Below are 27148 nucleotides of genomic sequence, written 5' to 3' on the forward strand. Positions count from 1 at the left end.
TGGCAAGTCCTAGGCTCTGTGGTTTAACCCACAGCGCCACCCAAGCCCCATAAATCCCTTTTAGTATTTAGCAAAAACAAAACAAAAACACACTCTGGATCTCTTTGTCTGAAATTTGACAGGCATCTTAGTCAGGAAACATCTCTCTGCTACAGTGGTACCTCTGGTTACGAACTTAATTCGTTCCAGAGGTCCATTCTTAAGCCGAAACCATTCTTAACATGAGGCGCGCTTTCGCTAATGGGGCCTTCCGTTGCTGCCGCAGTACCGGCGCACGACTTTCACTCGCATCCCGGGGCAAAGTTCGCAACTAGGGGCATCTACTTCCAGGTTAGCGGAGCTTGTTACCTGAAGCATTTGTAAGGAGGACGGTACGTAACCCGAGATTCCACTGTATTTGCAGACCACTTGCCCACAAAACTCTAGGGATGCTAAAGTGGTTCCTTCTTCACCCACCCTAAAACTCTACATGCTGTCCTTTCAGGAGAACCATTGCAGATAACCTTCTGAACTTTTGCAGGATCCATATACTCAGAAGAGCCTCCCGTGTCTGCAAATTTATCCAAAGTTATGCCAAAAAAATAAAGACATTGTAAATGTTTCCATTTAAGGAACAAACAAATCAAAATTAAAAGTGTCCAGCAACACACACACACAGAGAGAGAACCCCTAGATGTATTTGCCTATCATTTGAGGCATTTATCTTCTTTGGAGAAACTATAGTGCCTACAAAATTTATCCACTTCTGTCAAAGGGGAAGCTTTCATATGGTAGTGGTTGGGGTAAATTAAATCTTGTTTTTCCTAACACAGAATCAGACCCAAAGTCTAATTGGGCAGGTCCTGAATCACTTCAGAATGAGGCTGCTACTTTTCCAAAGCATGACATCAAGTCCAGACTGAATCTTGTGGCAAAAGGATTCAAGAACAACCTTGCAATTATTACTATGTAGTAAAATGCATTCAGGACTTGAACTGTGTCCACATTTGGGTTCAGCATCATCCGCACACAGCATATTCACTCCCTCCCAGAGAATACAATTTGTTTGAATAATAGTGTATGCAGTTTAAATACCGTGTTTCCCCCTTTTTAAGACACCGTCTTATTCTTTTTTTTACTCAAAAAAACACACGGTGTCTTATTTTCAGGGGATGTCTTGTACCTTAAGGCTCACTCCGCAGAGGCGCCTTGATTCTCAGGACGCTGCTTTTAATTAAGCTGCCTTTGATCTTCCCCGGTGGTCCCGGGGGCCCTTTGCCAAATCGGCTACGCCCGCGGCACCCGGGAGAGGGCAGCAGTTCGCGGCGAGCCTTCGCCAGCGTCCTCTTGCTCCCTCTTCCCGCCGCGCAGAGCAGCCGTGGGCGCGGAGATGCTGCAGCGCCCGGAGAGGCTCGCCAGGGAGGCGGGCCGTTTCCTCGCGCCTCGTGGGCCGTGTCCGTGCGCTCAGCGCCGCCGCCGCCTGCGGCCCAGACCCAGCCGCTTGGGGAGCCTCCTTTGCAGCCAGTCCCCGACGTGGAAAGAGGCAGCTCCCGCCGGGGGTGTCTCTCCTGCCCCTCTCCCGGACCTACACAAAGGAAGGAGGCGGAGAGTTGCGCAACGCCGCCGAGAGCGACCGAGGCGCTTGGCTGCTTCCATTCCCGCCGAGAGGCCGCTCGGGAGCGCCATGAGCGAGCCGCCTCGCCGTCCTCCAAGGTTTCCTTAAGCCGGAAGAATATGGGAATGCCGTCGCCGTCGTGGGATCGCAGCAGGCGCACTGATCTTATGTGGGAAGCTGGAGGATGACCGAGCGCTAGTAAGGAAAGCCGCGCTTCTTTCGCTTTGCCTGTTCGCGTCCGAGGGACTTCCTCGTGGCCCCTTGAATCCCGGCCCCATTTACCTGGGGGTGGGGGTGGCGTGGCTACAAGACCCACAGAATTCGACCTAGTTGGGATGGCGCTGCAAAGTTGCAGTCCTCGACGCACTTGCTCCATTGCACACGCTGGGGATTATTTGCGCGGAAGCCCGCGCGGGCTTGCGCTGCGCGGGATTTAGGCTGGTTGCAATCCTTTTGTGGGCGTCGACCCCCATTGCACTCCGCGTGCTATTATTGTGGCGTCCGCTTCTATGCACTAGAGGCCACTTCAGCGCACGTAGGCTTGTACAAGGTTTTAAGATATGGCTTATTTTCAGGGTATGGCTTTTATTTCCTAAACGCTTAAAATCCTGCTATGGCTTATATAATGACTACGTCTTAAAATAGGGGAAACACGGTACTTTTGTATGTGACTCTTTTTCTCGCGGTTCTATTTGTAAAATGGCTAATAAAGGTTTGATAGTCAGCTTATAGAATTCATAGGATACCTTGTCAAATGTTTTCATCTTCTCACACTGTACTGTTCCATATGGCTCCCCCACGTTTGCCAGACTCGGTTTAATTTCCCCAACGATGCTGTGCCTAGAGAATTTATCACAGTTTCTCAAGGTGAGAGTCAGCACTGCCTCAGGTAGCTCCTCCTCCTTTACTGGAAACAGTAGAGCTTCCTCCCAGACCACCTGGGGCTTCTTCTTCTTCAACACAGTTTGAGCTTCTGAGGTGCTGGTCTTGGTCACCAAAGTGCCTAGGATATAGCAATCACAGCCATTGTTCTGGTCTCCTGCTGCAGTTCCATAGGTAGCTGTAGAACCAGGGAAAGAAAGATAAGCTGTACTTAAAATGAATACGAAAGTACTTTCAGGAGAAAAATTGTCCTTTGTCTATTTCAACATTTCGATTTAATGAAAATGATTCAAACCCATCCTTGTGCAAGGATAAAGGGTCTCTCCCCCCCCCCCGCCCACCCTGATTGCCAATAATTGGTCATATTTGCATCTCTGAGGTCTTAGGATCGTTTGGAAACTTCAATGCCAGTGAAAAAAGGGAGTGAGAGTAGTCCAGTGAACTGTGTTAGATTTGAAATCTGAAAACCTGGAATCTGAATATACATCCCAGGTTTGCTTTCAACTCATTGGCTCATTCAGATGTAATAATCCTGCTAGAATGAACAATGGTTTAAAGGGACCCCTGACTATTAGGTCCAGAACATAAACTCCCCATTCCGTCTTGGTAGAAACAAGACACCAAGAGAAGAGGAAGAGAAATCAGCATTGGGAAAGGTGGTAAAAAAAAAAATTTTTTTTAGATGATTTGGCATAACATTCGGTTTGATTGATATATATGTGTATAATTTGAAATAATGAATGTGATATAATTGGTTTTAATTGGAAAAATTAATAAAAATATATTTTTTTTAAAAAAAGGGAAAGGTGGTAAAAACTCTGCCAGTTTTTGACTGGTCCCACCACGACTGGTAAATGAAAAGGTAAAGGGACCCCTGACCATTAGGTCCAGTTGTGACCGACTCTGGGATTGTGGCACTCATCTCGTGTTATTGGCCAAGGGAGCCAGCATACAGCTTCCAGGTCATGTGGCCAGCATGACTAAGCCACTTCTGGCAAACCAGAGCAGCACACAGAAATGCCGTTTACCTTCCCGCTTGGAGCGGTACCTATTTATCTACTTGCACTTGATGTGCTTTCGAACTGCTAGGTTGGCAGGAGCTGGGACCGAGCAACGGGAGCTCACCCCATTGCGGGGATTCGAACTGCCGACCTTCTGATCAGCAAGCCCTAGGCTCTGTGGTGGGCTGCAAATAACCTATGTGCCTGCCTGTGCACTCCCTCCACAGTTTCCCAGGACCCCTGAACCAGGAAATTGTGGCTGAAGGGCTTTAAGATCCTGGTTTGTAGGGAGTCCTTAAATGCAGTTCAAATATCAGAGAGAAAACTGTGATTTAAGAAACTTTTTGCTCAAGCAGCATGTGTAAGGGGAAGAAGGGAGAGGCAACGAGAGAGCACAGGGGCACATACACTTATTATTGGTCCACCAAACCGCAGTTTCTTTGCACAAGGCTCCTAATGGCTTGGCTTCTGTTTGCCATCTGTAAAACAAGATCTTCAGTTATGTGCCTTGTGGGGGTTTTATATATGAAATGAGATGGTAACAAAACGTGGGATCCTAAATTTGTTATGCATCTGCTTACGACTCATATCTGTGAGAAGAGCGTGTTGTATGATTTAGCTTTCAAATGAAAAGTTGCCAAAATGGATAAAATGCAAAGATTTAGGCTCCTTACCTTCAAGAAAAGCAACACACAATGCATCTTTCTGTTGGTTGTAGCCAAGAGAATAGCGAAGTTCTGGGAGTTGGTTGCAGCCACCAGCTTTCTCGGGGTTCAGACACTCGGTGACACATACATCTTTCACTCCACCTGGAACACACACAAGTCTTTTAATAAGAGGATGCCTCTTGTTGCAGTCGAATTTGGCTACATTTGCTTTTCCTCTTTGATTACATCATATCAAATTACCTTGGCATTCCACCACTGTTTGGTGTTTCTAGCCCATACCATTGGAACTATCTTTTATTGCTAGCAAGTTCTTTATCTTGGCTTTATTCAAGATTTTTAGGCTGTATGGAAATATGTGATTCAGGTAAAAAATATGCTGTTTCAAGAATAGCAAGACCAAGCACACACAAGAAGCCTACTATAAGAGGGAGGGAGAGTGGGAGACCCAGTGACAAACTGGGTGAGGAGGCCCAGGTAGGCCTTGATTTATCCTTCAGGAGTACTTGGCCCGACCCCTAGGGAGGCCCTATATCCCAACCTGCCTGTAATTGGTCAGTGCACAAAGCGACAGGCCACACAAACTGGCCAGGCCTCCCACGCCAGATTTCGATGGGGGACAGGGCCAGTCTGCAATGTTGCCTGACCGTCAAAGGTAAGCTGACTCGGCATGAATCGAAGGCCCTTTTAAAGAAAGTGACATTTCAACAGATTTTTTAAAATATATTTTCGCAAGGTTTTTTTTTTTTTTTTTTTTTTTTAAATTTTAAAATTCATCTTTATTAAAGTTCAAAAAACATAACAAGTTAAAATCGTAAAATCATACACAATCATACAATCAAAGAAACAAAGAAAACAAAACAAAAGGAGAAAAAAAAAAAAAAAGGATAAAAGAATTACCTTCCGAGTCATTTCCCACCGCTTGCCTTCTGAATATATTTTAAAAATTGCGTTACTTCATTTATCATATCTATCTTAATTTCGATTAATTTTATTTTATCACACTATTATTTTCCAAATTCTAATTTTTCAGATTCTAATTTTCCTCATGACTATCTAATTTAAACAGATCATCAACTCTGTTTTAACACCAATTCTTTTAAAATATTCCTCTACCACTCCCCATTCCAATTTAGATTTCTGCTTAGAAGTGTTCCGAATTGCTGCCGTCATTCTCTCTAGGTTCATAAATTCAATCAATTTTAATTGCCATTCTTGGATTGTGGGTAGATCTTCCTTCCTCCATTTCCTAGCTATCACTAATCTCGCTGCCACACTCGCATACAAAAAAATATTTCTTTTATTCTCAGGAATATTTTCTGGGATAATGCTCAATAATAAATACTCTGGTTTTTTTCTAAAAGTCAACCTCAACATTTTTTTCATTTCTTCATAGATTTCGTCCCACCATTTATATATTTTTCCACAGGCCCACCAACAATGAAAAAAAATTCCCTCCTTTCTCGCCGCATTTCCAACAATTATCTAAATCATTCCTATATATTTTGGCTAATTTACTGGGAGTCAAATGCCATCTATAGATAAGTTTTAAGATATTTTCTTTTATATTCATACTAGCCGTGAATCGCATTGAAACCTTCCATATACTCTCCCATTGCGTTGCATAGATCGGCCTCCCTAAATCTTGTGCCCATTTTATCATTACCTCCTTAACTACTTCATCTTTTAACTCCCATTCTAACAAGAATTTATATATTTTTGATAATGGCTTTTCCTTATTTTCTATTAATAATTCTTGTAATTTTGACTTTCCAATTGTGAATCCTATTTTTTTATGTTCCTGAAAAAGGCTTTGAATCTGTACATACTGCAACCAACTGTTGCAGTACTGCTTAATCTCTTCATATGGTTTTAATTTCCATTGTCCCTCTTCACTCACCAAAACCTCTTGGTACGTCAACCATCTTCCTTTTTTCCACCTTCTCCCTAGGGCTGTCATCTCGAAGGGCGAGGCCCACCATGGTATCTTCGGTTCCATTAGATTTTTAAATTCTTTCCAAATCTTAAATATTGATTTTTTGATCACATGATTACTAAATTGTTTATTTTCCCCTTTCTCTATTTCTAATAAATATGTGTGCCATCCCCCAACGTTTCTAAATCCTTCCACCTCTAATAACTCCTCATCTTCTAATATTAACCAATCTTTAAGCCAGCACATACACGATGATGCGTAATAAAGTCTCAAATCTGGGACCCCCCACCCCCCTCTACTTTTAACATCCGTAAGTAGTCTGTACTGGATCCTTGGTTTCTTATCCAACCATATAAATTTACTTAAATCTCTCCTCCATTCTTCAAAAATCTTTCTTTCCCCCAATATAGGCAACATTTGAAACAAAAATAAGATTTTTGGTAAAATTGCCATCTTTATTGTTGCTATCCTACCTGAGAGAGAGAGATTTAAGCCCCTCCATCTCTCCATATCTTTCTTTATTTCCCTCCATAATCTTCCATAATTATTTTCATATAAATCTATATTATTAATACTAATTATAATACCCAGATATTTAAATTTATTCACAATTTCCCAATTTGAAATTTGTTGCAATTTGCTTTTGTCCAATTGTCCCACATTTTTCAACATCAATTTTGTCTTTTTTTCATTAATTTTTAATCCTGATATTTCTTCAAAAGAATTTAATATCTCCTCTAATTTTTTGATTGAAATCTCTGGCTCTTCTAACATTACAATCATATCGTCCGCAAAAGCTTTTATCTTCAAATTTTTATCTTTCACTCTAATTCCTTCAATTTCCTCCTCCTTTTTAATATCCACTATTAAAAATTCTATTGATATTATAAATAACAACGGGGATAGAGGGCAGCCCTGTCTTGTTCCCCTCTTTATTGCGAAATCCTCTAATACCTCTCCATTCAATATTAACTTAGCCGTTTGGTTATTATATATTGAATTAATTCCTCTCATAAATTTATCATCAATTCCAATTTCTATTAATGATCTTTTCATAAATTTCCAAGATAGAGAGTCAAAGGCTTTTTCTATATCTAAAAAGACAAAGGCTGCCCTCTTCCCCGGAGACCAATCCAGATATTCCAATAGATCCAGTACCACTCTCACATTTTTTGCCAATTTTCTTCCCGGTAAAAATCCTTGTTGGTCTTGCCCTATAATCCTAATTAATATTTTTTTCAATCTAGCCGCTAAGATGTCCGTAAATATTTTGTAATCAACATTAAGTAACGAAATTGGCCTAAAGTCCCCTACCTGTCTTTCCTCTTGCTCTCCCTTCGGTATTAATACTATATAACCTTCTTGCCATGTCTTGGGTATAGTTCCCTTCTCTAAGATATCATTCATCACTTTTTGTAAAATTTCTCCTAATTCTTCTCTAAATACTTTATAATGTCTGCTCGACAAGCCATCTGTTCCGGGTGACTTCCCCAATTTTAATTTGTTTATGGCTTCATATATCTCTTGTTTTGACACTGATTTATTTAACATTTCTCTCTCCTCTTCTAATATTTTATCTTTCCTCCTTTTTGAAAAATATTCCTCTAATTTCCCCTTGTCTAATTTCTTTTCTTCATATAGGTTCTTATAAAAATGATTAAAACATTTCTGTATTTCCTCTTGCCTTCTCAATTTTTTCCCTTTGTAATTTATTTCCGTAATTAATCTCTCTTTTTGATTTTCCCTTAATTTCCATGCTAATAATTTTCCTACTTTATCTCCCCATTCGAATGTTTTTTGTTTAAGCCATCTTATTTTATTCTCAATTTCTTGTCCGACCAATATAGATAATTCTTTTTGTAATACCTTCACTCTCATTTTCAAATCCTCATTTTTTGGACTATCTGCCAATTCCCTTTCCTTTTCATTAATTTCCCTTTGTAATTTTTCCATATTTTGTTCCCTTTCTTTTTTAACTCTGCTTTTTTGCTGTATATATAATCCCCTTATAAAGGCTTTACTCGCATCCCAGGTTGTCTTTAACTCTACTTCCTCCGACATATTTTTCTCATAAAATTCCTTTAGTAATTTTTTGACTTTCTTTATAAAATCTTCATCATTTAATATCCTTTCATCCATTCTCCACCTTCTATTTTTTATATCTTTTCCTTTAATTTTCACCATTGTTGGATTATGGTCTGTAATTGATTTAACCAAGATTTCGGTTTTCCCCGTCATCTGTATCAATTTCGGTGAGAGCCATATCATATCAATCCTAGAGGCTGATTTTTTTGCCCCAGAATAATAAGTAAATTTTTTCTCCTTTGGATTTTCTTTTCTCCATACATCTTCTAAGTTGTAATTTTGTACCAAATTTCGAAAAACTTCTGGCAGTCTTCCCCCGTTCCCCCTCCTCCCCCCTGTTCTATCCACCTCCCCCTGCATAACACCATTAAAGTCTCCTAAAAGTACTATTTCTTCATCCAATATATGATCCCCCATTTTCTTTCCCAGTTTCTCAAAAAATTCCTTTTTGCATCCATTTGGTGCATAAATATTTACAATACATACATTTCCCTTTGGTAAGTACAGACGCACCCCAACCATTCTCCCCTCTTCGTCTTGGAATAACTTTTCTGCCTTAATCTTTGGTTTAACGTAAATTATTACTCCCTTTTTCTTCTTTTTGTTTGATGAAATAAATTCATTTCCTATTCTCTTATTTATCAAAACCCTTTCATGATTTTGTGATACATGAGATTCCTGGAAACATACAACGTCCCAGCTACCTTTTTTTATTATATGTTCTATTTTGTTTCTTTTCAATTTATCGTTTAAACCATTCACGTTCCAGGATATAATATTTAAATCCATTACTTTATTTAACTTCTGTTTCAATTGAATAAAAATAAATTAGGGAGAAAATTTACAAACTTCAAAACCAAGACTTAAAAATGAGAGAATTAAAGAAGGGGAGGGGTGAAAATAAACCAAATATGTGATATTTCCAAAGTCTAAGTTTTCCTCCCCTCCACCTAAGAGCTCTAGTTGGTAAGAGTGTGTCTGCACTTCTCACTGCAATCCCTTCCAGGAAGAATACAGGAAGATTTTATCACAAATTCCTTAACTTATACTCTCCTCTTGTTGTTTTACAAGGAGGGGGGAAGAAGGAAAGGGAGGGGAAGAAGAAACAAGGGGTGAAAATCTTTATCCAAAGGGAGAGAAATCCCCCCTCCCCCTAAAAAGGAAATGGCAGCTATGAAAGAAATGGCAGCTATGAAAATGAGGAAACAAGGCTTCCGGTAATGGTGCGCTAGGGAACGGATCGCGGAGAGAGAGCTCCGGCAATCGGGGAGCTCTAAAAAGCAGACAAAGTACGCTTTGGAGGGAATTTGGCGCCTAAAAACCCCTTCAAGGGAAAGGTGAGGGTACGGGTCCCTCACTGAAGTTGAGAAAAGCGGCGTGATTTCGGCAGAACTCGGCGGCGGCACCATCGAACGGTGAGAGTCGCTGAGAGGAGCTGCACGCAAAACCCTACAGTGTCTGCTGCAGCGGCGCCCGAGAATCTCCGCCCCTAGCAAGCACCAGAGCTCTTCGACAAGATACATCTTAACGATAATCCGACCGTGAGTGTTACAAAGTTGACATAAAGACTATAAAACTAAGATCGCGGGCGGGAGGCTAAGTCGAAGGAGTCATTAAACGCACCGCTGTTTAATTGCGAAAGAGCCCTCTGACAGAACAAGAGTTGTTTATTGAACAACGGGTCATTGTTTAAACGCGCTGGGGGAAGTCAGAGAGATTGAAAGAGACAGGAAAACCGAGCGCAAGAGTAAAAATAGAATTTAATTGGACAATTGATTACTATCCCTCATTTCAAGATGGAGATCGGGAAGCTTGAAAAGACATTTTGAAAGGTTATTTTCCGAAGCGAAGGACAAGGAGAAGGAGGAGGAGGGGGAAGCAGGGTGGAGGAGGAGGTGAGGAGGAGAGGAGATCAAAGACATTGCAGCTGCAGCTGTTGTATCTACGTGACAAAGAGGGAAAGCTGAGGCTGAAAATTGAAAGCTGGCAGACTGCCAAGGCATCGAAACTTAGCAGACTTTTAAAGCCCACAAAGTACTCCCCCCCCTTTTCTCTCGACTTTTTCTTTTCTTGATGAGACTGCTGTAAGGAAAGAATGATGAAAGACTGAATACACAGAAGGATACTCCCAGATAGGGAAAGGAAAGGGGAAAATTAGGACTCTGAGTATCTATCCTCAAACAGAGGAATAAAATGCCCATAAGAAAGTTCAAGGAGAATCCAGCTAGTTCCACTGCATTGGCAGGGAACCAACCAAGAAGGCAATCAATGTCAACTCCAATTCCAGAAGGTGAGTCCTTGGCAGACATAAAAGAACTGATAATAGGAATGAATAAAACTTTAAACGAAAAATTGGACTCAGTTGAAACAAAAGTGGATTCAATTGAGATTAAAGTGGGTGACAACACCAAGATGATAGAGGAGTTGACTGGGCAGATGAGAGAGCTGCATAATAAAAACAAGGAACTAGATAAAGCGGTGAAAGACATAAATGTGAAGATAGGAAAGCAAGAGGAAGCAATAAAAAAGATAGCTGCAGAAAACAAAGATTTAAGATCAGTAAAGGAGAAAGAAGATGAAATGACACAAAGATTGAAAAAGAAGCAAGAGGAGCTTGAAGATCAGATTGCTTTTCTGGAGATGAGGCAGAAGGAGCGGATTTTAAGGATGAGGGGTGTCCCGGAGTCGGCAAGAGAGCAAATAGAAGAAAAAATGATTAAAGGATTGGCAACATGGCTAAAAGTGAGAGAAGAGGATCTGATGCTTGATATAGACAAGATCTATAGAGTAAGAACGGATAGGACAAAAAATTTCAAAGGACCGGGAGATGTGATGATTTTCTTAAATTCAATGCTCCTCAAAGAAAAAATTTTGCAGAAGAAAAAGGTTGAGGATTTGACGATAGAAGGAAGAACAGTAGCCATCTTCAAAGAAATCCCGAAGAGATTTAGGCTCAAGAGACAGGGCTACAAAGCAGTAACAGAGACCCTAAGCAAAAATGGAATATGGTACATATGGGAGTATCCTGAAGGATTGACTTTCACCTTTAAAGGCAAAAAGAAGACCTTCAGATCGGTGGCGGAGGCGGAAAGATTTTGCAACAGAAACAAAAAGGAACTGTTTAAAGAACTGGAGGAAGACAGAGAAGACGAAGACCTACAAGTGGGCGAAAGCTCTTGAAGATTGTTGTATATAAAAGAACTTCTCTTCTTTCGTTTATAGGGAGATTGATCTTCTTTCTATTTTCGCAAGGTTAAATTTATCATTTTCAATAGACATTAGTTAAAATGTCTTGGTTCTCCTTCATTCTAGATCTTGGTTCTCCTTCATTCTAGATCTATTTTATACCACTCGCTTTGGAACCTTGGCCACAGATTTTGGGTGGGGGGGACCCCTCAAAGTACTTGCAATAACTCGATTCAAGGTTTTCACCTTCTTTCCCCCTTTGAACACCTGACCTGCATGCCATTTCACAAACTGCTCTTTCAAGAAATGGACAAAAGCCTCTCTTGCTCACTGTACTACTAGACTTAGGGCTTGCACTTTGCTTGCTGCCTGGGGGTGATAGGAGCTGCGGTTAAAAACATCTGGGTGGCACAAGGTTTGGGGAAGACTCTTTTGGACTTTTGTGACTAGAACCCACTTCATCAGATGCCTCATGTGAGATCAAACTATGTACAGCCTCGAAGGAACAGACAAAACTGGTGAAATCCAGACGTTGGTGAACGCTCTGAAACCCAAGAAGAAGCTGCTCAGGAATGTAGGAAGATAAGAAGCTGCCCAATATTGAGTCAGACTCTTTGGCCCGTTGAGCTCAGTAGCTCTCCAAAGTTTCAGATGGCAGATGTTTCCATCTGTAATTGGAGATGCTATGGACAGGACCTGGGACCTTCTCCATGCAAAAGAGGTGCTCAGTGAAAGAGCCATGGCTCTTCCCCTCCCCAAGATGTGGTGGATTTAATCCCCCTGTTTTAGCATAAAATGGAATATTGGATTGTATGGACTACATCTCCATAGCTTGATGGTTTGCTCCATCAAGGCAATGCTTATGCTCTAAATTGTTTCAAATGCTTTTAAGCAGGCCCTCTTGGGAGCCAGGATGCAGGACTTCAATATCCTCCCCTCTTCCATAGTCTATTCTCAGAGCAACTGTTCCTGTTGAGCATCAGACCATGATGCTCTGGAGAGCGTTTGTTTCTCCTCTTTTCCTCTCTGCTATCACAGTCCTTGCACACACATATCAAAAAAATTATATTCATTAAAAAACCCGAATCCTTGTAGTGGAATAAATTGTTAAAGCAAATCACATTAAATACATGTATTTATTTTACATATGCAAATCATTGGGCTCAGTGGAGAAACATTTGGAATCTGATTTCTTGTTTTTAACATTAATTGGGCGAGGAATATTCAGAGATTCACTACAGTTCTTACTACTTACTGAGCTGTCAACAGCTGTTACACATTTAAAGCTCTGGTCCTAGAGTTCTCCCAAGGCAGATACGTACAATTCATCCTATCCTATCCTTTCCCTAAAACACTTCTTGTTATTATTTCATCACTGGGTCCGTTGTAGCTGAAGCAGTGGCACTATGAGAAGCTGGGGAAACGAATTGCCAAATGATTTCTGAGGTTAAAAATAAATTTCTCTATAAATCATGTACAGTACATGCCTGCTGGAAAATCCCCAGGAAAACAGAATGATTGGAACTGTCACAAGAAAAAGATGTGCTCTTAAAAGGATGGTTGTGGACAGGGAAAAATCAATAGGGCTGCTGAACATTGCTGGAGGTAAATACAGAGAATTTTCTCCAAAGTTACAATAATCTAAATTATAGGATTGATTTGTACACTTTTTGCACTGGAGCTCTAAACTTATATTGAACTTGCACTAAACAAAAAACAAAAAACCCAACCCTCCCACTTAATTTTAAAGACTTCCCTAACTTGCCAATTAGTCATTTGTACTGGGAACTGAAATCAGAAAGGGGAAACAGTGTGGTTACTAATCTGAATTGGAAGCAACCACATGTAGTTCGGCAAGGTGCTCACCATTTTGAGGGAGAATGAATAACTCTTCATTGACACGTATGTTCATTCTTTTCTCATCCAGAGCTGTGGGCTTCCCCTTCCCTGGCTCTTTCATCCTCTTTAAGGTATAATCTGCACAGTTAACAATTTCTGATGTGGTCACTACTGGCTTCGGATCATAGATATGTGGAAATCTGAGGATTGTCCTGGGCTGTACAGCTTCTGCCGTCTTCTCAACATTGAACTGAAATGAAAGAACGTCATCAATTATACTTATTGCATTAATTCAGAATTTCTAACATGGTGTTTCTTCAACAGAAGGCATGCTTATGAAGGCTGACGCTGTACTGACAGAATTCACCATGGTTCAGAAATCAAGGCAGTTTGTTTTTAAATAAATTCAGCCATGACTATTGCTTCCATAATCCTATTTTTTCCCTGGTTTTCTTATTATTTTAGGTGCTGTCCTCCCACTCTTCATCCTTCTTTCTGTTATGGATTGAAGGAGGGGGGGTCCTTTTGTTAACACTTTTATGTGAATCTACCTAATTCACACTTCCTGAAACAAAACAGAAGCAGAAACACAGCTATCCTTTGAAATTCACACTTTTACAGATTTCACAATGGTTTTCCAACCAGAAATGTTTTTGTTAAGTGCATACAAAAATACACACCATACTGAAAACAATATATAAAAATGCATTATGCTAGATCAACTTGTAGAAACAAATGTGTATATTAGGAAAAAACGCACACACATACTTTTTTAAAGCTAAGTTATTGAAGTTTTTTCATATTTATACACATATATACACACTGCCTGCAGAATAGTTTGTGAGGTTACAAAAGTATATCCAAAACTAAACACTAAACAACAGATGCCAAACAATCAGGGAGACAAATAAATAAGTAGGGGAAAGAAAGAAAAATAAAACATAGCATCATAGTACTATACATAGTCTAGAAATCATAAAGCATTTCAATAAGTAAAACAGGATGTCCTTTATCAACTGTATTTTGAGCAACCAAAGGGAAGGAGCATAGATAGTCCGTGGAAGTTCATGCTAAGAGGGCTGTGACCACAACTGTTTGGGTAACAAATAATACCAGAATGCTTTCTGGGTGTTGGGGGCTTAACTACACCCATATGAACCTCTGTGGATAGCAAATCCTATCAAATGTATCATTTTTTGGTGAACCTCTGCTTCACATAGTTCCTTGTGAAGAGAGATTAATGGTTAGAATCACTCTGAGGATGGTAGTTCTGTGAAGGGGCTAGGGAGGTGGGTCTCCCAGCAACTCTCAGGACCCTTAAAAATGACAGCTCCCATAATTCTTTGGAGAAAGCCATGGCTGTTTAGGGTAGTGTTCAGTGCTTTAAATGTATGGTGTTGATGAGGCCATAGAAACTGGTCAGAAAGAAGACTGCCTCTCCGTTGGGAGTCTACCTGACATGCTGACAACCCTTGACTAAGCTTGTTTCCATTGCTTCTAATCAATTTGTTTCCTTGGTTTCAAAGCACTCAAGGTGACAGGTTCTGGAAAGGGGAACAGGGCCACTTGCTGAGGATCAGAAGATAAGAGAGTGCTATGCTATGTCCTCATCATTACCTAGATGGCATATGGGTGGCCAATGCTGGGCTAGAAGTGCTTTAATTTTGTTCTAATGTGCTTCTTACAATCTTACAACAATACTTCAGTCCTGTCGCTGATAGGCAGTCTTCAAGCTTGAACGGTGAGAATGGGAACGCCTTAGCAGGAATGAATGTTTTTCATTAGTTTCTTTCTGCCTTGCCAATAATAAACACTGAATTTAGTTTATTTGTTTATTTAATCAATATGTATACTGCCCTTCATCTGAAGATCTCACAGGTAAAAATACAAATTAAAAACACAAAACACATAATAAAAGCAAGAAAAGGGGGGAAAGAACCTATAACCCTGTGTCCTGGAGAAAATAATCGCTGGAGTTGGGTATTTGATTTCCAAATTGAATGCCGAATGGGGGTACTCTAGCTCCCTATATTGCACTGCACTGGGTCATGCCAGAAAAACAACATAGTATTGCCATTTGTTGCCATGCAGTGGTGTAGCGTGGGTTGCCGGTGCCCAGGGCACACAAGCCACCATGCCACTGTAGTGTCTCTTCCCCCCCCCCAAATAACCCGGGGCCACATTGTGCCATCTGCCTGCCCACGTAGAGGGGAGCCCTGTCAGCTGTCACAACCCTTGGCAGGGGAATCTTCCCAATGCCCATGGAGAGGAGAGCTGGGCCAGGCCACGCTGGGGTTGCCCCTTGCCCACCTCACTCTGTCCATACCTGCGCACTGTGGGCCTGTGCTACTCTGCCGCCGGAACAGAGATCCCCGCGGAAACCTGCACCTGCATGGGGGCATCTGGTGGTTCCCTCTCATAATTTTGTGCCATGGCCCCCTCTTACACTACACCACTGTTGCCATGCAGCCTCTCTTGCATGCATCTCATAGTTAGTAGTAATAGGATGATGATAATAATAACAATAACACTAACAACAACAACAACAACAACAACAACAATTTATTATTTATACCCCGCCCATCTGGCTGGGTTTCCCCAGCCACTCTGGGCGGCTTCCAACCGGATATTAAAACAGTACAGCATCAAACATTAAAAACTTCCCTAAACAGGGCCGCCTTCAGTTGTCTTCTAAAAGTAAAATAGTTACTTATTGCCTTGACATCTGCTGGGTGGGCGTTCCACAGGGCGGGTGCCACTACCGAAAAGGCCCTCTGTCTGGTTCCCTGTCACCTCACTTCTCGCAATGAGGGAACCGGCAGAAGGCCCTCGGTGCTGGATCTCAGTGTCCGGGCTGAATGGTGGGGGTGGAGACGCTCCTTCGGGTATACAGGACTGAGGGACTCAATTTAACCTGAACAGCTAACACTGGATTGCATAAGGGCATTTTCTGTATGCTGTACAGAAGAGGTAAGGGATCTATGGCTCTCCAGATGTGGGATTCTATCTCCCATCAGCCCATGACAGCAGAGCCAATGGACAGGAATGATGGGAGTTTTAGTCCAGCAGCACCTGGCAGGGCGCAGGTTCTTCATCCCTGTTGTACACCTTTGTTTTTTCTATTATCCCATGACTCAACCCCATGAGCCGTAACTTGTGAAGTGGGCCACCTACTCTAAGGCAGATTGCTCCATTCCTGTAATCCCCCTCCCCCCTTTTGGAGTCTGCTTTGGTTAGCTTCAAAGCGGACCAATGTCTGGTTGCTATAGTTAAAAACATCCAATATTTAAGGAAATGTGGTTTGGGATTTTTTCTTTTTCAAGTGCCTTCCTCCTTGTTCTAAGCTACGGGAAGTAGGGGGCTGATACCCGGTAGATGTACAAGCTTTATCACTTGTATATGCATGGTTGTGTCCACACAAATAACCTTTCCAATGTTCAGACGGATACTTTGGGCCACAGCACAAGTCAGCGCTGTTCCTGTGTGATTCTGTGGTAGTATATTTTATATCAGGCAAGTAGCGGTGGGCTCGCCTTGCAGTGGAGAGCACGAGACATGAGCTATTGTTGTTGCCATCACTTCGTGCCAAAAGCCAGACACTCCACCAGGCAATCCATCATTGCATAACAACCGACAGCCCCCAGGGGAGCCATACACAAGTGCTGTGGGGACCAATCCGCCTCTTCTCCAGCTGCATCTGCTTTTGTTTATTGTGAATACTACAAGTTCTGCTTCCCAGATTGTGGCAGCTGATGATTTAAAAGAGACTCCCACCATCCCCTTTGCAAATGGAGATACGATGATATGTACAGAAGGTTTGGAATAGGAGAAGCCCTGAAAGCACAACCTTTCTGCTTTTCTGGACGAGAGAGAGCGAGAGCGAGACAGAGAGAGCGAGACAGAGAGACTGGATTGGTTGCTAGGGTTGTACAAACCCCAACTGACTCAGAATAGTAGATTCCCATTGTAAGCCAGCCTATCTCAAAACACCAAACCAAATGCAAAATATATTTTTGTTAGGTAGATTTCTTTGAGCTGGAGAAGCTGAATTTATTTTTTGGATTTCTTTTGCAATGCATGACATTTCTTGCAGTGTAGAAAGGCAACAATGCAATTATGTGTGAAAATACTCTAGCTTCCCCTAAATGACAGTGTCACAATCCCTGAAATAAACACGATTCGGCATCTGTGTTCCAAACATTGTTCTCTTCCCACTGATGGAAAATTATAATAGTGCATACCGTATGTGCTAAGGAACTGATATAAATGGAGACAGATAGAATACACTTCCCACACAAACAAATCCATCTGAGGCTTAGGTTTGAAACACATATGCACTTGTTCTAAAGCAGATGCTTGGAAAAGGAAGGCTTGTTCCTGGCAAGAGAAAAGCCTGGTTATTTTTGAAAACAGAAGGGGGGGATCTGAATTACGCAGGCAAGTTATCTAAGGATATCTTCCACCTTCAAAGACACACTGCCTCTTTAATCATGTAATTACAGTGCAAATTCACACATTCATGATCCTCACTTGTCGATGGCAGCATTCAGCATTGACTGCGGCAGCTAGACTAGTGACTGGGTGTGGCCACTGGGACCATATAACACCAGTCCTAAAGGATCTTCACTGGCTCCCAGTACGTTTCTGAGCACAATTCAAAGTGTTGGTGCTGACCTTTAAACCCCTAAGCAGCCTCAGCCCAGTATACCTGAAGGAGCATCTCCACCCCCATCATTCAGCCTGGATGCTGAGATCCAGCTCTGAGGGTCTTCTGCTGGTTCCCTCACTGTGAGAAGCAAAGTTACAGGGAACTAGGTAGAGGGACTTCTTGGTCATGGCACCCTCCCTGTGGAATACCTTCCCTTCAGATGTCAAGGAAATAAACAACTATCTCACTTTTAGAAGACATCTGAAGTTTTTAAGGATTGATGTTTTTATTATGTTTTTAGGTATGTTGTAAGCCACCCAGAGTGGCTGGGGTATAAATAATAAAGTTGTTGTTGTTGTTGTTGACTTGAATGGGTGATACAATCACTGTAGACCTACCATCACAGAGAGACATTTCACAAGGCAAATGAGGAAAAGTGAGAGTCAATATGGGATTTGTGAGTGTATCATTTAGGACTAGATGCATGTCTGCCAGATTGTGTGAAGTGGCGACCTCTGTCTTGATCTGGCTGGGAATAAGCTTTACTGAAGTTGGTGCATTGGCTTCTGAGTAAACACTTAAAAGATTTCCAGAGAGATGTTAGTCTGTTGCAGCAAAAACAACAAAGAGTTTTGTGGCACCTTAAAGACTATTTAATTTTATTATGGCATAAGCTTCTGCGGACTAGACCACAGTTAGTCAGATACATGATCCTCAGTAATCAGGTATTTTCAATGCATGGGTGCAGAGGGGGAAAGAAAGGTTTGTGACAACACAACTAGAGCTTTAATCCTTCAAGATGTTTTTGGACATCCATCATTTTTTATCATGCCGGCTAGGGCTTTGGATACTGTAATCCAATAATATCTGGCTTCCCTAATTAAAAACCCAATTTTATTGTCACTGGCTGTACTTCTTGGATTCCATTGCCATTTAACTGCAGACTTTATCTTCTTTTTCTTTACACCTATGTACAGAATGTGCCTGGCAACTGTGGATCCCACTTCATGCATCTCATGAAGTGGGCTCTAGTTTATGAGATGAAAAATAAGATCTGCTCATTTCTGAGATGCAAAAGATTATTAACTTCAAGCACAACAGAAGGATTAGGAGTCCGTATGAACAGGGTTGCCATATTTCAAACAGTGAAAATCCGGACAGAAAGGAGTTTTTTTGTTTCGTTTTTAGGTTTGCCCAAAGTTGTTGGGCTTCTTTGACCACTTTGAGCTATTTTTATGGAAAATTGGCATTGCCAAACACTTTTGATGATTTCCACCCAAACACTACTGCCGAATGCAGTGTTCCATATATGTCTGGGCAACCCTAAAATAAGTGCTGGCTTTGGTATTTGTCTGATTCCAGTTAAAAGTGGTATTCGCTCATGGGCTTTTAAAAATGAAAACTGCATCAAAATTTGCCGTGAGGATGAGTGGTACAGTGGTACCTCGGTTTAAGAACAGCCCTGTTTACGAACTATTCGGTTTACGAACTCCGCAAAACCGGAAGTAGTGTCCTGGTTTGTGAACTTTACCTCAGTCTAAGAATGGAAGCTGAACAGTGGAAGGGCACTGGCAGGAAAGCATTGCCTCAGTTTAAGAATGGTTTCGGTTTAAGAACGGACTTCAGGAATGGATTAAGTTCATAAACAGAGGTACCACTGTAGTAGGATTATACAGTCGTACCTTGGTTGCCGAACTTAATCCATTCTGGGAGTCCTTTCGACTCCCAAAACGGTTCGAAAACCAAGGCGCGGTTTCCAATTGGCTGCAGGAGCTTCCTGCACTCAAGCGGAAGCTGTGGAAGCCGCATCAGACATTCAAGCTTCTGAAAAACATTCGCAAACCAGAACAGTCACTTCTGGGTTTGTGATGTTCGGGAGCCAAAACGTCCGAGTACCAAGGCGTTCGAGAACCAAGGTATGACTGTAAAGCGCTGTATATATAACAACTACAATCTGGTATAAATTCAATCTGGGAGGAATATATGAAGTTAACAGAGTTAGGCCATTGGCCCATTGTACTAGTGCTGTCTACTCTGATGGACAGCAACTCTCCAGGGGACTGGGCTGCATGACATACACACGCCGTGTGTGCACACCGCAGGCAGCGGCAGAGGAAACCGCTCAGGCGCCTGAGGCGGTGCACCCAAGAGCGGGGCGAGCCACCCATAAGGGCAGGGCGCACTGTGGGGCTTTCGGAGTCTGCCTGCCTCCTCCCACTCAGTCACCCTACAGCTGGGGGGGCAGTGGGTGGACCGTTTGCGCAGCGAGGAGCCTGTGTAGGCCCCACGGTGAGTGCCGCCTGGCATTTTGTCACCCCCTCAGTGGTGACACCCGGGGCGATCCACACCCACGGCACCCCCTTCCTCCGCTCCTGACCGTAGGGCATGCTGACGTTACTCGCGACTGTAGGGCATGCCGGGAGGCGTGCTGATGTGCCGTATGCAGTGACTAGGGTGATGACTTTTTTTACAACCTCATTTCCCTGTATCATAATTTGATGAGCTTTAATTAAAGATTAGATAAAATCTTACTTTCAAAGAGATTTGATTAAAAAAAAAACCTCACACACAAAATGATTTCAAAAAAATTTATTTATCAGTTTTGTGACCATTTTTGAAGTCACTGTAAGCAGATATAAAATTGAACTGAAGCTTTAGAGTCATATATATACAACATTATATAGGACCATCAAACACACAAGGAAGCTTTTTTTAGCTGCAGTAACAGTATAGACGCCGCTAGAGGACGATGTTTTGCTACCTCTCCTGTAGGTTCTTTTCCCAGCATGCCCGGCAGGGTCAGCTAGCTGAGTTTTGAGGTCCCAAAAAGGGGCTTTTACCTTGCGCAGGTGTGACATTTGTATAGCCTATGTTGCTAAGAACACTCCCCATTGTGGAATGTGGCCTTGTGTCCAAATTTGATACGAAATATATATAGAATTGTTAATACAATTTTATGAAATGGTAAAACGGCATACAATTTTTTTTAAATGGTTTGTGCGTGACCTTTTCTAATATTTCAATGGAATATACCTCATTTTAGTCATTAATAGGCAAAAGTTCATCCATTTGTGCTACAGGACATAATTTTTGAGAAAAAATTGAAAAAGTCATCACCCTAGGTGCACACAACTGCTGCATAATTTTGTGGGGGCCTGGACCCCTTCTTGAAAATTTGGCTTCCCCTAGATGGCACCCAGGTGGCGTTGTGGGTTAAACCACTGAGCCTAGGGCTTGCTGATCAGAAGGTCAGCAGTTCGAATCCCTGCGACGGGGTGAGCTCCTGTTGCTTGGTCCCAGCTCCTGCCAACCTAGCAGTTCGAAAGCACGTCAAAATGCAATTGGATAAATAGGAACCGCTACAGTAGGAAGGTAAACGGCGTTTCCGTGTGCTGCTCTGGTTCGCCAGGAGCGGCTTTGTCATGCTGGCCACATGACCTGGAAGCTATACGCCGGCTCCCTCGGCCAATAATGCGAGATGAGCATGCAACCCCAGAGTCGGTCACAACTGGACCTAATGGTCAGGGGTCCCTTTACCTTTACCTTTAGATGGCACCCCTGCTCCAAGGGTTCTGGCGTAAGTCTTTTCCAGCCAAACCAGCCAGGGACTTCTAATATGTGCTCCATCACTGAGTTATATTCCTTCCCTTAAAACAAAATATCTGACTACTCCATGTACTGTACTTCTCTTAACTCCTCCGCTCGCACCCTGCAATCCAATCGTAGAAGACTTGTATAAGCAAAAGGAAAGAGCAGGGACACATATCCAGGACTGCAATTAGGAAGCTCAGATGACACAGTGTGGCGCAGCCTTAACAAAGCCCTAGTGACATACTCTCTCCACTATGGATATCACTGGGTAGTCCTGGGCTTATAACAAGGAGAGAATCATAGGTGTGCTTGAGCAAAGGCTCTGGGTGCTCTGCCTCTCTCCTGAAATGTAAGGGATGAGCCTAGTATGAACAGAATTTTCACTTAGGCTAAGCTTATACCAATGTATTTCTGTCACTCTAACCGCACTGGTTTGTGGCCAGTTTGCATCACCATAATCTTGATCAACCTGATGCAGGGGAAAGTCAGTAGAAAGACTGAAAAGTGCTGACGATTTTGCTAACAAAGGCAACATATCATTTTAAGCAACAAACAAACAAACAAAACATTTACATGTCAGAACAGGAATCAATAGCCACTCTGAGGGCAAGTTCCATCATTTATAAGAAACAAAGAGTTCTCAACTCAGGTTTCAGCCAGATTAGCCAAATATATATTGCTATTGTTGTTAAGCTTGTTGTCAACTTATCCAGTAATAATATAATAGCCTGTGCAATAGGCCATGGATACCCATTTTCCAGATTGGCAACTGAGGCCAAAAGAGAATGATTTACCCATACCTACCAATTCAACAAGTCCATAACTGGGATAGAATCTGAACCCTTTCCTTCAAGGCCAGCTACCGAAATTATGTCAGATGGGCCACCCTCATTTCTGGTTACAACTGATATAGAGTAATCACTTTGCTTCCACTCCTCATTTAGACAAACACTGAGATAACTCAATAAGCTAAATTACACATGCATTATAAGGTAAGTTCACTACAGTGTCACAGGACTCTCCATAGCTGTCACGACATATGTCATAATTAGATTTCGACTGCCAGCTGGATAGGGATGCCTTATTTTAAAATTTCACAAACCTATTTCAGTATGAATATGTATATGCACTAGTTAGTTACACAGAAGGCTTTTTTTTCCTGTGCAGCAGAATCTGCATGTATCTGCATGGAAATGGAAAGATCAATGGGCATTAGGAAATATTCAAGCATGATTACTGTTATTCCGGTTCTTTTTTTGCTTGGCGTCCGGGCTCTGTATGCAAATCAACCAGGTCTAGCCACCCAGTCATTGTGGGATCCCTGTAGGTTTGCCACCCCTGCTTTCTCGCTCTCTTTCATAAAACAAAAGCGGGCTGTTGCTTTGGTAATCCCACACGCCACCTAAGACCCCTCCCTCCCTCCCTCCCTCCCTCCCTCCCTCCCTCCCTGCCGCCTTCTGTCTTCCTCCCTGTACAGAAGTAGAGCTGCCCCCTGCAAACACAGAAGCTTGCTATCAATCACAGTATTTCACAAACTGGGCACCCCAGCTCAGAACGCGCTGTTCTGAAGCCGCTGCATCAATGGGAGAAGAGTAGGGCAAAATCAATATGGTGCTTTACCTGCTGGACTGTCTGTAGTATGCTGGGCTTGGCATTTTCTGGGTCCTGATCTTGCTCCTTGTCTGAGGCTCCTTTCCCAGGTTGCTTATATTTGCACAGGCAGGTGAGACCGCATAAGGCAAGGATGCCAGTAGCAGTCCCCAAGGTAGCTCCCAGAGCAATCACTGGGACAGACAAAACCATCGTCTCAGGCTAGGAAGCCACAACTTTACTCAGCCAGCACAAGCATCATCCACCTCCTTGCAGAATTTCTCCCGTCTCAGCCTCTTTGGAAGAGCGCAATAGATCCTCTCCAGCAGCAGTGGACAGAGAAAAGTGATTCACAAGAAACTAGTGGGTTGCTCCTGCAGGGCTAGATGATCAGATAACCTCTCCATCCCTCCCGTGGGTATTTCTGGCTCAATGCTCCAGGGGGAGCAAAGAGAAGCAGAGGAAGTTGCAGTTCCATCGCCTGCAGTCCCTTTCAGACTGCGAGCAGGCAGCTTTCATTGAAGCTCATTCTCCAGCACCACTGGGGAAAGTCTGATGTATGATAGAGTCAGACGTCAGCAAGAAGGGGGTGGGCCGTGCTGGCCAACTCGCAGAAAGTGCATCCAAGACAGTGACGGGAGACCCTTTAAAAGGGGCTTGCTGCAAAGTAGCTTGATTGGGGGGCGGGGGGGGGGGAGGAGAGAAAACACATTGCAATTATTGTCCCCATCACACACACACCCCTTCTTCAAAATTGCATGAGTGCTAAAAATAAGAAGCATAAAGACAGACACTTGAGACAGATAGCCTTCCAAAAAAGATACAACAGGTGCTTTCGCATGCATTTCTAGCAGAACTCGGTTTCAGCTAATCAAGGTCAAAACCAGCATGGCTACAATGTGTGTGGGGGGGGGGGGAGTGGCAGTGAATGTGATGTATAGGTCAGAATCTATAGAGTTTAATTGGCTGGTCCAGTGGGGAAACACCGTTCAGCAACACCAATGCCCATCCCACCACCCCCAAAAAGATTACATTAGGTAACTGGAGAAGTGTATAAACATCCTCAGGCCAAGTGCCCTGAGTGTTTGTTTAATGTCCTGGCAGCATCCAGCATACAGTATCTCTTTGGTGTTGAGGTCGGAGGTCAATAATTCCTCTGTGTTTCCCCCCAGGATTTTTTCTTTCCAGGAAGGGAATGCAACACACAATCAAAATGTGTTTTTGCTGTAACATTGCTAACTTGGGAATGTGTGGGGTGAATCCTGCCCCCTCAGTGCTGCTGCATATGCTGGATTCACTTCTCAGCCAACACCCGATTGGCTTTAGTCTGAAGGGGGCTGCTTCAGTTGTGCATAAGGTTTCCAACATGTGGCAGGAGTATGTGATTGAATTTGTCAGATTTCTTTTAGCTTCATTCTCACAAACAGCAGGTGTGGTAGTAAGCTTTGTGTCTGGACTGTACCACTTCAGAGAGGAAGCAGGACTCATAGGACACAATGCTCCCCCTCCTGCCCTATGCACATAAAAGAATCATTCTCATAGAAAATAAACATGTCAGAAATGTTTCACCTGGCATTTAGCTTTAAGACGTGCAGGGATTTATTGATGAATTTATTGACTGTAGGCAGAAGCATTCAGTGACGTGAACCTCCACTTGTAGTCTGAACTACGAGAGTCCTGGAAGACTGCCTCCTCCCTGATTTGTGGGCCTTTTTCCACCTGGCCTGAGAGAGTAGGGCCCTAACTGACTCCAGCTGCTCTTGGGCTGGAGTATTGTTTAGGGGTTTTTCTTGGGGTGGTGGGTTGTTGCTATTATTGATTTAAAAAATCATCTTTATTTTAGATCTTACTATCATTTCTGTGGGAATTGTTCAGTCTGGTTGGGAACTTTTGGATGTTTTATTTATTGTTTATGACTACAGTCATATCTTGGGTTGAGTACACTGTGGCTTGCGTACTTTCAGGTTGCGTACTTGGCGGACGGTTCCGCCACGCGCGCACGCGCAGAAGCATTCTGCACGCTTCGCGCATGCGCAGAAGCGTTCTGCGCGCTTCATGCGTACGCAGAAGCACTCTATCGGGGCTTCGCGCACACACTAAAGCGCCGCTCGGGTTAAGTAATTTTTGCACCCCGGAATGGATTAGGTACTTAACCCGAGGTACCACTGTACTGTGGTTATGTTTATAATGATGTAATTTTTATATGTTGTAAGCTGCCTTAAGCATGATTTTAATTTTGGAAAGGCGACATACAAATAAACTGATTGGCTGATTGATTTAAAGGATATAACCCTCAGAACCTGTTACATCAGCTTTTTCTGAGAAGTAGGCCCTTATTTACCCAGGCATGACAAGCTGCCACTGGCAAAATTCCCCCTTCTACTCAAGCCTTCATAGTGTACAAAGAGCCTTACACTTCTTTGCTCACAGACCCCCAAATATCTTCTGGTTGTCTCTGAGTACTTTCTTAAACTAGCCGTTGGGCACCAAAGACTGAGAAGTGGGTTCAGGATTGTGGACTTTGGCGTGGCATTCTTTCAGAATATTCCCAGCCTATAAACTGCTTTCTAATGTTACCGTTTTCATAATAATTTCGGGTTGACATTTAAAATCAAAGCTTTATTATCTTTTTATATAAGCTGCCTTCTGAGGGCTTCTTCCAAAATGGCAACTTTGCAATGTGGTACATATATCAGTCAAGCAATGAAACAATCTACTATATATTATGGAAAGTGGTTTGTCAGTCTGTCTGTCCATCTGTTCTCTGTGAGTTCAGCCACCTCTTGAGATATCACTGCCAAACTTGGCACAAGGGTTTCTGAGCTGGGGGCAGCAGTCGCTGTTGATGTTTGGACACTGGCCACCGTTTTGAATCAAATGGTGAACTCAAATGTGGCTTGGCATGACTCTGCCTGTTTTCTTGGCATGGGTTCAGCCACTTCTTGAGATAACATCACAAAACCTGGCACAAGACTTCCCAAGGTGAGGGAAGGGCACCATTTTGAATCAAGATGCTGGAGTGAAACACAACTTTGGTGCGACTTCTTTGGCATGACTTGCCATGACTTTGCCTGTTTTTTGTGGGGATGATTAGGGAGGCAGGAGAGGATACATTATTTAATGATATCCTTCCTAACTTGCGCTAGCAAGTTCCATATTCTAGCAGAGTTCCAAACATCCCCCTTTAAAAATTATGCAGCGATCAGCTTGTTGCTGACTCACCTGAGTCTTACTATTAAAGATTCCTTCCTGGTAAAATCCCTTCTAATCCTTCTTAAAAAGAATAAACACAAGAATCTGATTAACATTAATAAAAAAGTGGTTTACTCACAGATTCATTCGTAAAATAAAAAAATTCCTTCAGTAGCACCTTAAAGACCAACTAAGTTTTTGTTTTGGTATGAGCTTTCGTGTGCATGCACACTTCTTCAGATACAGTGAAATAGAAATATTTCACTGTATCTGAAGAAGTGTGCATGCACACGAAAGCTCATACCAAAACAAAAACTTAGTTGGTCTTTAAGGTGCTACTGAAGGAATTTTTTTATTTTACTTCGACCCAGACCAACACGGCTACCTACCTGTAACCAGATTCATTCGTGTTCACAGACATATCCCTGAAGGCAGGCTTACGTTACCTAACAACTAGAACTATTCCATAAAGAAGTTAGTCCCAAGTGACTGCGACTAAGCAGTCACTTCTCCAAACACACAGGAACATACAAAGTGGAGAACACACAATGATCAGAACATGGAGGCCATGTGCTCCTCCATGCTAGTACAACAGACCACACCCTCTTCAAGTCACATGTAGTAGAACACCCCCCCCCCAACATGTCCATTGCAGGAATGTTGTACTTGACTGCAGTTTTACATCCCACATTTTTCAGCATAGGTCCTGCCAACTCTTGAGATATTGTTGCCAAACCTGGCATGAGGTGGGGGTGGCAGTCTTCATTGACCTTTCGATCCCGGGCACCATTTTGATTCAAGGTGGTGGACCAAAATGTGCCTTTGGCATAACTGCCTGATTTTTGGCGTGATGGGTTGCAAAACCACAAATTGCACTATTTAAAAATCACAGTATCTTTTGGTTTCTGCAAAGTTCCAGGCAGCACCAGGCAGTCCCTA

The 27148-nt window shown here is 42.6% G+C and overlaps 1 protein-coding gene across 1 annotated transcript in view; it reads right to left on the minus strand.

The window, feature by feature from the left end:
- SYT13 (synaptotagmin 13) overlaps nucleotides 1–23587 on the minus strand; it is a 38112-nt gene extending 14525 nt beyond the window's left edge. Inside the window, exons 1-4 of the mRNA XM_035120446.3 lie at nucleotides 23048–23587; nucleotides 13216–13438; nucleotides 4152–4286; nucleotides 2341–2654 (exon numbers count right to left, since the gene is read on the minus strand). Coding sequence (XP_034976337.3) covers nucleotides 2341–2654; nucleotides 4152–4286; nucleotides 13216–13438; nucleotides 23048–23230 — 855 coding nt within the window. The 5' untranslated portion in view covers nucleotides 23231–23587. The remainder of the gene's footprint in view (nucleotides 1–2340; nucleotides 2655–4151; nucleotides 4287–13215; nucleotides 13439–23047) is intronic.
- Nucleotides 23588–27148: the final 3561 nt, after the last annotated feature.

This window comes from Zootoca vivipara, chromosome 1 (genome assembly GCF_965207765.1).
Source record: "Zootoca vivipara chromosome 1, rZooViv2.hap1.1, whole genome shotgun sequence".
NCBI lineage: Eukaryota > Metazoa > Chordata > Lepidosauria > Squamata > Lacertidae > Zootoca > Zootoca vivipara.